Raw genomic sequence first — 13,763 nt, 5'->3', positions numbered from 1 at the left:
GCTAGCTAGTTAATGCTAACGTTAGCTAGTAACGTTAGAGTAGTAGATGACACTAGCTAGCTAGCTAGTACCCGTTATATTCAAATAGCTGGCTATGTTGGCAAAAATGAGTTGCTAATAAAACATTGCTTGTTTATATACAAAGTCAAATAATTGTAGAAACCAACCTTGGTATTTCAAAACATCTGTGTGATTCCCGCTACGCATGTACACAAGCAAAACGATTTATGTGCGACACATTTCCGGTTCGCTATGTTCAGATTCCTAGTGAAACAAGGGATGTAACATAACAGTTCCTACACAGCAAGCAGTGCCAGTATATTCAGTCAGTATATTCCAAAATCTTTGGGAGTACCCATATTGAAAATCGATCAAGTTTGGTGTTATTTCTATAATATCTGGGGTTATCATTCTAGACTTGTTATTATGGCTAAACAATATTTTAGACTATAGTGATATGAGAGAACATAGTAGTCTATAAAGATAGGTTACCTGAATCATTAACATGCTATTATGATGAACTATGAAGTACCATTTTGCATAATTCAACAGACTATATAAAAGCGCAGAGATAGACATTTATATAGTATAGACATTTATTTGTTCTAAACATGTCACACAAACTTTGATCTCAAAACGGCAAAGTATGGTTTTACCATTCAGCCATCAGATTTGCCACCAATGCTCCTTATAGGACACATTACTGCACTCTATACTCCTCTGTAAACTGCTCATCTCTGTATACCTGTCGCAAGACCCACTGGTTGATGCTTATTTGTAAAACCATCTTAGGGCTCACTCCCCCCTATCTGAGATATCTACTGCAGCCCTCATCCTCCACATACAACACCCGTTCTGCCAGTCACATTGTTAAAGGTCCCCAAAGCACACACATCCTTGGGTCGCTCGTCTTTTCGGTTCGCTGCAGCTAGCGACTGGAACAAGCTGCAACAAACACTCAAACTACTGGACAGTTTTATCTCAATCTCTCCATTCAAAGACTCAATCATGGACACTCTTACTGACAGTTGTGGCTGCTTTGCGTGATGTATTGTTGTCTCTACCTTCTTGCCCTTTGTGCTGTTGTCTGTGCCCAATAATGTTTGTACCCTGTTTTGTACCCATGTTGTGCTGCTGCCATGTTGTGTTGCTACCATGCTGTGTTGTCATGTGTTACTGCCATGCTATGTTGTCTTAGGTCTATCTTTATGTAGTGTTGTCTCTCTTGTCGTGATGTGTGTTTTGTCCTATATTTTTCTTTTTAATCCCAGCCCCCGCAGGAGGCCTTTTGGTAGGCCGTCATTGTAAATAAGAATTTGTTCTTAACTGACTTGCCTAGTTAAATAAAGGTTAAATAAAACAAAATAAATGGCAATTATGCAGATGATTAAAAAATAACTCTTAACCAATAAATAACATTGTTTTTACCATAAATGCCTTGGCTTCACATGACAATAATTTAATTTTAAACTCTGGAATCAACAACTGAAAATAAAAAGGCACATTTTATTAAAATCAATCAAATTGTAATTTTAATCATTCTGAACAGTGTTGTGGGCATACAACACTAAACTGAGAAAAGATAGAGATAAATAAATCATATTAGATATAGGTAAAAAATAAAAAATCATCTAATACAAACATGTATGAACCCACTATTGTAAATCGATCTGGATAAAAGTGTCTGCTAAAAGACTAAAATATAAATGTATCTGTTAAGGCCATGTCTTATTTGTGTGTGCGTTGGTGTGTTTTTAGATGAGACGCTTGTGTGAAAGTCTTCTCACACACTTTACACTGGAATGGCCTCTCTCCTGTGTGGGTGACATAATGTCTCTGGAGTTTAGAGGGAGTCTTGAAATCCTTGAAACAAATTGCACACTGATATGGGCTTGACTGAGTAAACTCAATTAGATTTCTTGAGACACATTTATGGACCTGAAGATCTCTTTCCGTTTCAAAAGATGTGATGCATGTGTCACACTGAAATGGCGTGTGAATTGGTTCACTCCAGTAATGATCAAGCCTCTCATTTTGGATAACATTATGGCTGTCTGCATCTGCTATGACTCGATTGGTTTGAACATCCATGTGTCCCCCCATTTCCTGTTGCAATGAAGCCTGACCTGTAATCTCATTGCTTTGGACATGAACATTTAGATGAGTAGCAAGCTCAGATGGGGACAAGAAGTGACTGTGACACTCAGTGCACCAATAGTCCTCACTTTGTCTACTCCCAGATTCCATACTATCATCTGGTATGTCTTGTTTTACCACAAAGCCTGGGTCTCTCGTCTGTGAAGAATGTTCTAAACCCTCATCAGTGACTGAGCAGTGATCAGAACTGTCTTTGTAGGACTGTGGCATGTCTCTCAGTGTCTTTCCTTGAGCAGAGGCAAGAGTTTCATGGTCCCTAAACCTGCTGTTTTCCTGGACATCACTGCATGTTTTGTTCTCATGTGTTCGTTGTTCATGGCTTCTCAAGTGGCAAGGCTGTCTGAAAGTTTTAGTGCACAAACTGCATTTGAATGGTCTTATCCCAGTGTGTATGAGAAAGTGTCTGGATAGTTTGCTTGGAGTGTCAAAGCCCTTGTGGCATATTGTGCACAGGTGTGCTTTTCTTTTAACACAGATCACTTTGTTTATAGGCCTGGAGTTGTTGCGCTTGTGCAAATTGTTTTGTATGGATTGTTTAGAAGTGTTGACTATGTTGTCGTCCTGTTGTGCCTTTGCTTGACTATTACAAGTATCCTCAGAATTGTCCTGGAATGGTCTCCATTCATTCACACCATTCAAATGTAACAGCTCTGTTTTCATAGAACTCGCCACAGGAACTTGAACACAGACTTTAGAGTACCGATGTTGTTGCTGCCTTCTTACTTTCATTCTATTTCCCTGTCGAGAGGCAGGTCTGAAGGGTCTCCACTTGTGAGTTCGCTCGTGAACTTTCAGGTGTGTGGCCTGTCTGAATGTTTTTCCACATGCCAGGCATCGGAAAGGTCTCAAGCCAGTGTGTACAAGGTTGTGTCTTTGTAGTTTAGAGGCACATGGGAAATATTTGAAACATAGCAAACACTGGTGTTGGCTATGGCTTGCATTCCCCACAGGGGTGGCATCAGCACCTTTTAAAGCCAATTCAGGACCTATACTCAGGAAAGGGTCATTGTGAACTTTTCCTGCTGAAGGTTTTGCTTGACTTTTCAATTCTAAGTGGCCACTTTTATTCAGTGTTGTTTCTGGTGGCATTTGGAGAGGGAGCCGAAGCTTGGATAGGGAGGATGTTGAACACTGAAACCACTGCACTTCACTATTGCATTCATTGTGTCCACATGTAAAAGCACTGCCTTGACCTGACTGACTCTCTGTAGGGGAGTTGAGGTGAAAGTTCCTATCAAAATTGAGCTTTTCAGGAAGCTTTTCCTGAAATTGGACACCCACTGGAGACCCTCTGTATTCAGTCATTCGACGTAATGGAGGTCTAGAACGCTGAGCATATGTTTGCTTGCCATTTCTGGGCCACAGATGAGTGCGGGAGTGGATCCTTAAATGTGTTGGCTGGCGAAACCTCTTCCCACATGTGTGGCACCCAAATGGTCTCTGATCAGTATGGGTCAACATATGCCTCTGCAGTTTGGATGGAGAAGGGAAACTTTTAAGGCATGCGAGACATTGACGGTTCAGTGGCTGATTCTTTGTTTTCTGGCTGATCTTCTTACATTGGCTGTTGGTTTGACCAGATACCGGTGTATCCAGGTAAGATGTTGCAGTTGAGTCCTGAAGAGTGGAAACTGGAAAGTCTTTATCAACTTTGAAATTCAGCTTCCAGTGCTCTGGTTTAACAATAATATCAAGCTCAAAAACTTTTGAATCATTAGGCTCTGGAGTAGTCATCCCTTTGTCTGAATTCTGGTATGCATGTTCTGTCTTCGACACAGCATCCCTGTGATCATCCACCTGACTTGTGTTCTGAGATTCATCTAAGTTCTTATGGCTGAATTGGTGCCTCTTTAAATGGGTTGAAAGATGGAAGGCTCTGCCACAGACACGGCACTGAAAGGGTCTTACTTCTTTATGCATCATGTAATGCTGCCTGCATCTAATTGAACTGCTGAATGTCTTCAAGCAAATGCTACACTGAAAGTGACTGGTATCACTGGTATTCGGCTCCACTTTGACAGGAAGAGGAGACTTTGTTTCCAACTTGTCCAGGTGCTGTGGAGCACTGACACTTATTTCACACTGTAGCTCCATCTCTTTATTTTTGTTTCTAGCATCTATTCGTTTTTGTTTGGTACGGCCACTTTGGGAATTTGATATATTATGCGAGGCATATAGGTGGGTTTTCAGGTGTGACACCTGCCTGAATGTTTTCCCGCAGTCCTCGCAGGAAAATGGCTTCTGGCCAGTGTGAGTAAGAAAATGACGCTTTAGTTTGGATGGAGAACAGAACGTTTTTGAGCAGGTTGGACATTCGTGGTTCACCCTCATTCTACCTCTGGAAGAGCTCTGCTGAGACCCTAGCATGGGGATAGTCTTCAACCCAGTAGGTCTACCTCCATGTATTTCAGAGTGCATTTTCAAATGCACCTTCAGTCTGAAGGCCATCCCACAAATGCTACACTCAAATGGTTTTGGATGACTGTGAACTGGTAAGTGCCTCTGAAGCTGGTGAGACGAACTAAAACACATCAGGCAGACTGTACATGTGTGGACATTGTCTGTGTACCACGCACTGTTCTCCATTCCATCAGAGCCGATCATGTTATCCTGCAGTATTACATTTGTGAAGTCATTTCCACTTGGCAGAGTGCTTTGTTGGCTGATAAAACAACCATTATCAGCAGGTGGGATTAGTTCAGGTTGCGGTTTGATCTCTGTGGCTGTAGTGTACATCTCTAGTAATGTCCTCTGCATGGTCCCATCTCTTTGAAAAGACACTGTAGGCAACAGTGGGGTATCGGTAGTCAAATAATGTCCTGATTTCTTAAGGGACGGATCAAGGTTTGTAGGTACTGATTTGGGATGTGGCAAACTGTCTGTAGGTGGACTCCAACTGCGGTAATTCCCTGTGTGAGTCTCAGAGTGCTTCTTTAAATGTACAGATTGTCTAAAGGCTTTTCCACAAACCAAACAGATAAATGGCTTCTGGCCTGTGTGTATGAGATAGTGTCTCTGGAGTTTAGAGCCACTCGGGAAACCCTTCTGACAAACGGAGCACTGATGCATTGTTGTTGCCTTCTTCGTTCCTATGATGTTCCACAAATGCTTTATGATTCTCCTTCATTGAACAATCTAGGAAAAACAAAAACAGTTTAGAATAGGCTATTCAATAATACAGAATTTATTGAATCAATTAATTAATTGATTAATTATTCACAGCTTTCATCATGCTCTTGTAATAAAATATGTCACCTGATCATTAAAACTCCTATTTAACATAAAATAGGCCTAACTTGAGATGTAGTAACATATTACGGAAAGCTTGATTCAAGCCAGAATGACACAATGAAGGTGATAGTTAGCTAACCTTACCTAATGTTTGATTTAGCCTACCAGTTACACCATGATAAAACTCACCAAGCACGAGTCCGGATGACTGTTCTCTAGAATAAGAAACATGTATGCTTTGCGATCCAGAAAACGACGATAAATTGAGGTTAAGCGACAACAGCGTTCAAAATTAACTGTGTCCGTCTCTCAATAATGCTCGGACGGAAACAGCAAGACTTATTTTAAGTTCCCACACTACCGTCACTTCTGCTCGGACGTCTACTTTAGTGGCAGAATCTATGACGTTTATTTTATTTAACCTTTATTTAACTATCCGAGGTGATAGTAACAAACCAAAAACTTCGCAGAGATCCACTACCACACTTTGAACGAGTTATTTGTAATAGGATTGTGGTTGGTTTAGCACACCAATGGAGACACCAACTAATTACACAGCCTCATCTCTAGATTTATTTTTACTGCAGATTAAGATTGTATCCACAATCCAAATCTGCCCCGGACTCATTGATTTGACCTAGACACTGTATACTGGCACGATCAGTCATACACACCTGTCTACAATCAGTCAGAGATAAAAAATAGTCAAAAAAAGAGGAAAGGGTATTGGAAATCCAACTATAGAAGTATATGTTTACCCCAGCCTCTACTTCGATGTCCCACATATTGTAGTTTAATTCAAGATTAACCAATTAACCGAGTGGCTTTCTAGTTTTGAAGATGTCTGGAAGCTTACTGTTTACTGCCTGAGCTCAGTCACCCTTGGATTAGGTGCTTGACTAAATACTTAGAGATGCAAAAATACACAAATAAATAGACAAACTGTTCAAGGAACTCAAGTAGGCTTCCAGGAAGCTCAACTGAGCCACTTATTTGGCTGCAGTTCATAAAATCAGCCACAAGAGGGATGCACACACCACTCAATAAACTGCTTCATCATCAAGCTGTATAAAGGAGTACATGTCAGTGATACATGTCTCATGATGGTTGCTGGTATTCACAATTGTGAATCAAGAAACACAAATAAGAACTCTTTCAAAAAGATCCAAAACATGATAATCATATAAATCACTGTGGATTTGTGGCCAGTGTCTTAAGCCCCAGAGATATCCTGACAAGGTCTCCCCCGCTGTAGACAACTGCCAGGGGGAAGGGAGCTGCGAAACCAGCCTGAGTAGCCTGAAGAAGCTAACACACAGTCAAAGTCCATGTGCCTGGTCACAATGACATGGGCCGCAGGCTGGTACACTGCACACAAAGGACAATGTTAGCCACGACAACTACTAGCTTGTGTGTGAGCTGGCTGCCGGTTTCTTAAGTAGACGATGTAGATTTTTTTTAACACACAAAGAAAGAATACAAGGAAAAATAAAAATGTCACCCTGTCTTTATTCCTTTTCTGAAGGGGCAGAGGTGATAACATTGAGCAGTTTGTCTAGACAGACAACACAGTCTGTACAGTAGCCTTACTGTATGTGTTAGCCCATGTCCAGGGGTGTGACAACATGCTTGATGTCTCTGCTTGTGTCTGTCTGCATGTCTGGGAAATAATTGCTTTCTGTGGTGATCGACAAGTGGTTGTCTGTGTTTGGTACCAAATGTTATGGCTGGAGCATTGTTGACTCATTCTAAAATGCTGACATTATCCCCGTAGGCCTACCACATTCAGATTAGAGTGTGTAAAACAGGATGTAGGATTGTACCGACCACAAGATTCCTACCTCGGGGTGTCTACCCAGAGATCTGCTTGGTATTTCAATAAGGCAAAGGAATGCTTTGGACTCACAGTTCAACAAAGAAAAAGAGAAGAGTCTAAACTTCCAACATGTGTTCAGCATTTTAATAAGGAACTTATATACATTGTTAAATTGAGTGATGCTGCTATTTCATGATTTTTCCTCTCGAGTTAAATTCCATATTTGTGCCCTTGCGTTTCCTTTAGGTAGACTAAACCTACATGGTTAATCTTAACATGTGTTAGAGTGGTGCGTTATTTTGCTCAGCCTCATAGATAATTGCTTGTCTGTTTTTTGACCCTTCAATAAAATCTTCAGGCGCTGTTGGTTGCCTCTATTGTTCAATTTTTGATAAGAGCAATGAAAACAACAGATAGATGGTTGAGATCAATAGCGCACTCTGCTCCCTCCATCACCAGCACAATGGAGAGAATAGAGCCTGAGTAAAGATGCATTCCAATTGAGCTCGTCAATACGGTTCATAATCTTTGAGAAAAGAAATGTTCCAGGAGCAATAGTTAATGGTGTTGTTTTCTTCACACCCCGCACGCACAAACACACACACACACACTCTTCCGCTCTCTTTGTGTGGACGCCAGACCTGCAGCTGTGTGTAGGCTAGGGGAACGACCCTCTCCTATAAACCAGACTGTGTTAGAATCAATGGGCAACATAAAGAGGCTTAATCTTTTCAGGTGCTTGGTTCTGATTGCCTATTGTAATAACACGTCTCTAGCCGTGCCAAACACCAGGCAGACACAAACAACGCATAACACCCTAAAAACAAATCAATGTATAGCTTTTCTACAATCTAGGATTTTATTAGGGGTGTTAGCTTGCTAAGTGTGAATCTATTGATAACAGTAGAAGATCCAGGGATATTTAGTAGCTCTTAGCTCGTGGTCTGGGATACACTGACTGCAGCTCTCTGGTGCTGTGGCATGTGGGCTGTACTGTCCTGTACTGTACATTAGATCTGTCTCATAAACGCTCTCTCTGTTTCAGAGTGACAGCTGCTGGAAGACTTGTTTGAAGGATACAGTTGATTACTAGCCTAGTGTCTTAAGTAAGCCTCTATACTCATATGTACGCAATTAGACATATATGTACAGAAACATACTACATCAGCACATTCACACACCACACATAAATAACAAATAGTAAGGCCATCAAGCAAAGGGTTGGTGTGTGTCCAAATGTAGTCTGTAATATAAGTGGTCTCTATGAACATTCAAGTCCCTCTTCTTCTCTGGGTGGATCATAGTCCCTCCTTTAGGATTGCTCTAGAGTTGTAGTTCCGTGCAGTGGATGGGGGAGAGTGGTTTCTCTTGTCCAGATAGGTCTCACTCTCTACAGACTGAGCCAGCAGGACAGGTGGAGGACAGCGGAGTCAGGCAAGTCTAGGACTGGAGCAAAGGCCACAGATGGGCTGGCCTGGCCAAGAGTGGTCCTCAAACATTCCTCAAGTCCTGGGAGAGAGATAGAGGCAGTGAGAGAGGGGAGGTAAGGGAGGGAGAGAAAGGCGGGGGAGGAGGAGGAGGGAAAGAGAGAGATGTGAAGAGAGAAAAAAGTTGTTAATATCATCTGACTTCCCCATTGAAAAGCTGTAAATCTGCTTGTACCTCAGGATCTTAGGATCAGGCACGAGGTACTAAGATGTCTGTCCCGGTGGGGCTGCCCCGGGACCGAGGCTGCACTTAACCCTTCAACCAGGGAACACAGGCCCATTCACAGAATATTGACATTCTCAAATCCCCGGCAGATTGTATAGCCCCCCATTCAACTCCCTGCAGTGCAGACATATGGTCAGCAAGGGCTGGACTGTAAGCTACTGAACCACACACCCTGCCCAAGACACACAGAACACACACACACACACACACACACACACACACACACACACACACACACACACACACACACACACACACACACACACACACACACACACACACACACACACACACACACACACCTTCCTACACCCAACTACATCCCAAACCCCTAACCTACCTCCCCAACACACACTTAAACCAATGGACAAATGAGCAGCAGCTTGTTGTGGGGGGATCTAGTGGAATAGATCCTGCACCCCGTCGTGTTGGGATGTAAGGAAGCTGTGTTGGGACGGTTGGCTCTCAGCTTGAGCGGAGCTGAGAGATTGTTTGAGAGGGTTAGTGTGTGTGTGTCTACAGACAGACAGGCAGTGGACATGTGAGAGTGTCTTTGACTGTCTCCTTGCTGACAGCCTGTCCATTTAGCAGTGGCCCACTGGGATGATGTGGCCGCCATGTCCTCTCCTGCTCCTCAGCCCCTAATAGTCACAAGTTCCCCTGGCCTCGAATGGATGGCTTTCATGGGCTTGTTAGTTCCATAGGTCTAACAGTGTGTTGAGTGTGTCGTGGTGTGGTCACTGGGATGTGATATGTTGTTGGGATGTGGTAGCTAAGTGCATCTAGATATCAGTTGGTTGGAACCAATGGCTCAGATGGTTGTTGTATGGTCCTTGGGACATCAGAGTCATGGGTAGGACTGTGGCGGTCACAAAATTTCGTCAGCCGGTGATTGTCAAGCAAATAACTGTCGGTCTCACGGTAATTGACATAAACACATTTAGCATCTCCTGGCTTCCACCCATAGCCTACAACCCACTGCTGCAGACCTTTGGAACATCTACATTTTAAAAAGTCTAATAAATCCATCTAATATAGCCTACACTATCACAATAAATCCATTATTTACTTTAGACAGGTCTAAAGAAGCATGATATGAAGAAAATGTCATCTGTTTCAGAAGAACAGAATAGCATCCTCTGAGTTGTCCTTATGTTAGGTCCTGATCTGGTTATGCCAAATGACTGTGTTCACTCACACCTGTGTTAACGAGAGAATCACTGACATGATGTCAGCTGGTCCTTTTGTGGCAGGGCTGAAATGCAGTGGAAATGTTTTTTTGGGGGATTCAGTTCATTTGCATGGCAAAGAGGGACTTTGCAATTAATTGCAATTCATCTGATCACTCTTCATAACATTCTGGAGTATATGCAAATTGCCATCATACAAACTGAGGCAGCAGACTGTGAAAATTTATATTTGTGTAATTCTCAAAACTTTTGGCCACAACTGTACACACTACATCAGTCCCTCATTCACAATTTCACAATCACTTGAAAATGCCTAGAATTTCACTGCGGCATCCCCTTTGTGTGGCCGTAATGCACCCTAAATAATCCAAGCCTTTTGCGGCCAGTGGCAGGTTGTGTGCTTCTCCCTGAGTGCTGCGTGCTCCATCATGTGATCGGGCCTTTCTCACAGGCTACAAGTGAAGACAGACACAACTGCGCGCATCCTTATCCAATTCCGAGGTGCATATTGAAGATATTGGAAGGACTGTCCACATTTACTTTGTCAGCCAACAATATGAGCAGGCCCAACAAACAGCAAAAGCACTATCCTATGTCAATCTACTATCCCCTTGGTACAAAAGTCAACCTATTCTATTCTGTGTGAGAAATAAATATTCAAACATAGTCTGGGACTGTTGTGGGATTCGATAGATCCCAAATGAATACAACCACTAGCATCAAAAAACTTTTTTACGCAATGTGGCTGACGCAACAGATTAGAACGTAAAATGTTGATAAAATATTAGGCTATTTCTTCACATTATAAGCGCATGGTAGTAGGCTATAAGCGCAAATGTTCCATTAGAGGAAAACACCATTATCAAAAGTGACCGCAAATGCAATTATCCATGTAATGCTTTTATTATAAAAGGAACAATTATGGTGAAAATGAACTTCCCCAAACTTGAAACTCACGCGCTGCTTATGTATGCCAGTTAGGATCTACACCCCTTGTAAAGGGGATTAATGTGCTTCATTTTAAGAAGTTATTTGGCCACTTTAGTTATGATACAAACCTTATCAAAACATATAGGCCTATGCCAAGGCTACATGAGGTGTGCAACTATGATTCGAACAAGTCGCAAAAAAAGGCATCATTTCTTAAGCTGGGCATCATTCACAAGTGATAATATAGTAATTCACAAGTGATAGGCTAATATTGTCACCCATCAGACTATTCTTGATTTAATCTTGTCTTTACATGTACTAAATAATATGTGTGACATTTGTTTTGATTTAGAATAGATCATTATCATGCACCTGAATCAAAACGGGGCAGCGGGAAAAAATACATGTCATCTATGCACTTAAATAGCAAATGTGGTTTATTTTCATGTCAGCCAGGTAGGTTATACTCTTGTTGTAAATATAAGCAATGTGCTTAATATTAGGAAAGTTGAGAAATAAATATAGTAGGCCTAGCCTACAGAAAGCTGATCCTACTATTTTTAGTAGAGGCAAATCACTCTGTTTTCTCGTGCAATTGAATAGCATATTGAAATGTTGCGCAACATCAGCACATGGGCTCTCATTAAGTGTTTGATTAGATTTTCAATTACATTTGCATTGATGTCAGAGTGATTAGAGGGACAATAGAGTGCTGAGTACCAGGCAGATAGTAAGTTTGGTAGGCTACTAATGACCAGCAGCAGCATCAGAGCTTGGAGAAGCCTAATTACAGTGACTAAATGGTCATGTGGAATTTAACTGCCTTCATGACTCATGACCGCCGGTGTGGCGGTAATACGGTCACAGCAACAGCCCTAGTCGTGGGTTTGATTCCCGCGTGAGCCACATATGTTGAGTTTAGAGCGTGCCATATTGTCACTTAGGATAAAAATAACTGCTAAATTACTATATCAAAGCTTCAAAAACCTGTGTCACCAACTGTCAATCTGTGATTACATTCACACTGAATTTACATTTAATTCAATGAAGTTACAATCTATAGAGACTCATCTTGTCACGACTTCTGTCGAAGTCGATGCCTCTCCTTGTTCGGGCGGTGTTCGGCGGCCGACGTCACCGGCCTTCTAGCCATCGCCGATCCATTTTTAATTTTCCATTTGTTTTGTCTCGTTTTTCCACACACCTGGTTCTCATTGTCCCTCATTATGTGTTGTGTATTTAACCCTCTATTTCCCCCATGTCTTTGTGTGGTATTGTTTATCTGTGTTGATGTATGCGCACGTTAGTCTGGTTGCGCTGGGTTATGTATACCCGTTTTGTATTTTGTGTTCATAGTGCCGTGTGCTTTTGGTTGGCCTGAATAAAAGGCTCTGTGTGCTACCAAATACCTGCTCTCCTGCGCCTGACTCCCTTGCAGCCACTTACGCATACTTGACACATCTATAGTGAACAATAGCCAGTTTCAATAGCAAGCCTCAGTGTAGGAGCAGAGAAGTTCTGTCACCATGATGAACTTGTGGAGGGTTTATCAGGACAGAAAGGTTACCAGCACTGTTCGGTGCCATTTAATAAGCCTCATTGTCTTTCATTAGAGCACAACGCAGCACGCCAAACACACACACAAAGAACCCGTACGGGCTAATTAGCTAATATGTGTGACGGCTTAAAATGCCCCCACTGAACACACAGCCTTTTTCCTATTTTATGAAAAGGCTAAATATGGTTGTTATCTGTGCGTGAGGCTTCACCCTGGGATGTAGGACCCTCTGGAGATCAAGTGGAGACAACAGAGAGAGGCAGGGAGATCACAGAGAGTAATGGTAACATTAGGGGAGAAGAGACAAAGCCTTCATCACACCTCTGAAACAAGCTCTTTTTAGTCTTTGAGCTTTGAGGCAGACAGGGCCTTTGTGTGCCTGGGACCAAGGCGAGGGGTGAAGGTGAAAATGGAGTGACCATCCGTCCGTGTGTGTGTGTACACTACGTGTGTAGTATGTGTGCTGCTGAAAGAACCCTCCCCACACTCGACACACACACCCGTCCCCCACCCAGAGAAGTGGGGACCCTGGTTGCGAGGTGCAGGGGACAGAGGCCATTAAGCAGGATCCTAAAAGCAATCACATTAGCAATGGGATGGAACTAAACCATCTACCCAAGGGAACCAGCCATTATTCTGCTTCACATCCAACACAGGGGGTAAAAAACCCGGCCTGCATGCGCCTGTTAAATCTCCACATTTTGAAATGCATCATTTGCCCATCATTAGTACCAACAATATTTAGCATTAGCATTACCTTTTTGTTTTTCATTTTAATCAATCAATACGTAAATATATACATGACTGGGTAGCAGGGAGATTAGAGTACTGTTGTGGTCGGGCACAGCGAGAGAGAGAGAGAACAGGATAGAAAGAGGGGCATTTTGTGTGAAATTGCCAATGCCTGCTGGGCTTATGGGGCTTTTAAGCAGGGGAGAGAGCCCAGAGCTGCATCCATGGTTTTTAGTTGTGCTACACTGCCTTCCAAACTGGTTCAAATTAACCGCTAAATGAGAACATAATTAGCAGGCATTGGCTCATGAAAATTGTTCATTTAGGCCGAGGTGAGTGAACAATGTGGCCGAGAGGCCAAGCACAGCGGGTGCAGCCAGGCTCCGCTCTATGGGGAAGGAAGATATCCCGCTAAACCGAGGTGCTCTAGTCTACA

At 42.5% G+C, this 13,763-nt stretch overlaps 3 protein-coding genes across 6 annotated transcripts in view; all 3 read right to left on the bottom strand.

Annotated features, from left to right (window-relative positions):
* The window catches only part of aqr (aquarius intron-binding spliceosomal factor), a 58,146-nt gene extending 57,877 nt beyond the window's left edge, over positions 1–269 (bottom strand). For 2 of the 3 annotated variants that reach the window (XM_029729877.1, XM_029729879.1), the window contains exon 1: positions 168–264. The gene's annotated coding sequence lies outside the window, so the exon portion shown is untranslated. Of the gene's footprint in view, positions 1–167 lie in introns of all 3 variants that reach the window. The other variant, XM_029729878.1, reaches the window with a different exon arrangement.
* Positions 270–1,486: 1,217 nt separating this feature from the next.
* LOC115172435 (zinc finger protein 770) lies at positions 1,487–5,695 on the bottom strand. Its single transcript, XM_029729876.1, has 2 exons — positions 5,578–5,695; positions 1,487–5,292 (listed from the first exon to the last, which is right to left on the bottom strand). The coding sequence occupies exon 2, from the start codon at positions 5,224–5,226 to the stop codon at positions 1,729–1,731; it is 3,498 nt and encodes a 1,165-aa protein (XP_029585736.1). The 5' UTR covers positions 5,227–5,292; positions 5,578–5,695; the 3' UTR covers positions 1,487–1,728.
* Positions 5,696–7,326: 1,631 nt separating this feature from the next.
* dph6 (diphthamine biosynthesis 6) overlaps positions 7,327–13,763 on the bottom strand; it is a 95,418-nt gene continuing 88,981 nt past the window's right edge. For both annotated transcript variants that reach the window (XM_029729873.1, XM_029729875.1), the window contains exon 15: positions 7,327–8,713. In XM_029729873.1, the coding sequence (XP_029585733.1) occupies positions 8,595–8,713 (119 nt within the window). In that variant the 3' untranslated portion in view covers positions 7,327–8,594. The remainder of the gene's footprint in view (positions 8,714–13,763) is intronic.

This window comes from Salmo trutta, chromosome 33 (assembly GCF_901001165.1).
Source record: "Salmo trutta chromosome 33, fSalTru1.1, whole genome shotgun sequence".
Taxonomy (NCBI): Eukaryota; Metazoa; Chordata; class Actinopteri; order Salmoniformes; family Salmonidae; genus Salmo; species Salmo trutta.
This window is presented reverse-complemented; position numbering and strand designations above follow the sequence as displayed.

Bases quoted from the DNA above. Each gene is read 5' to 3' on its own strand.
- LOC115172435 (XM_029729876.1), bottom strand. From the start codon at position 5,226: ATGCATCAGTGCTCCGTTTGTCAGAAGGGTTTCCCGAGTGGCTCTAAA.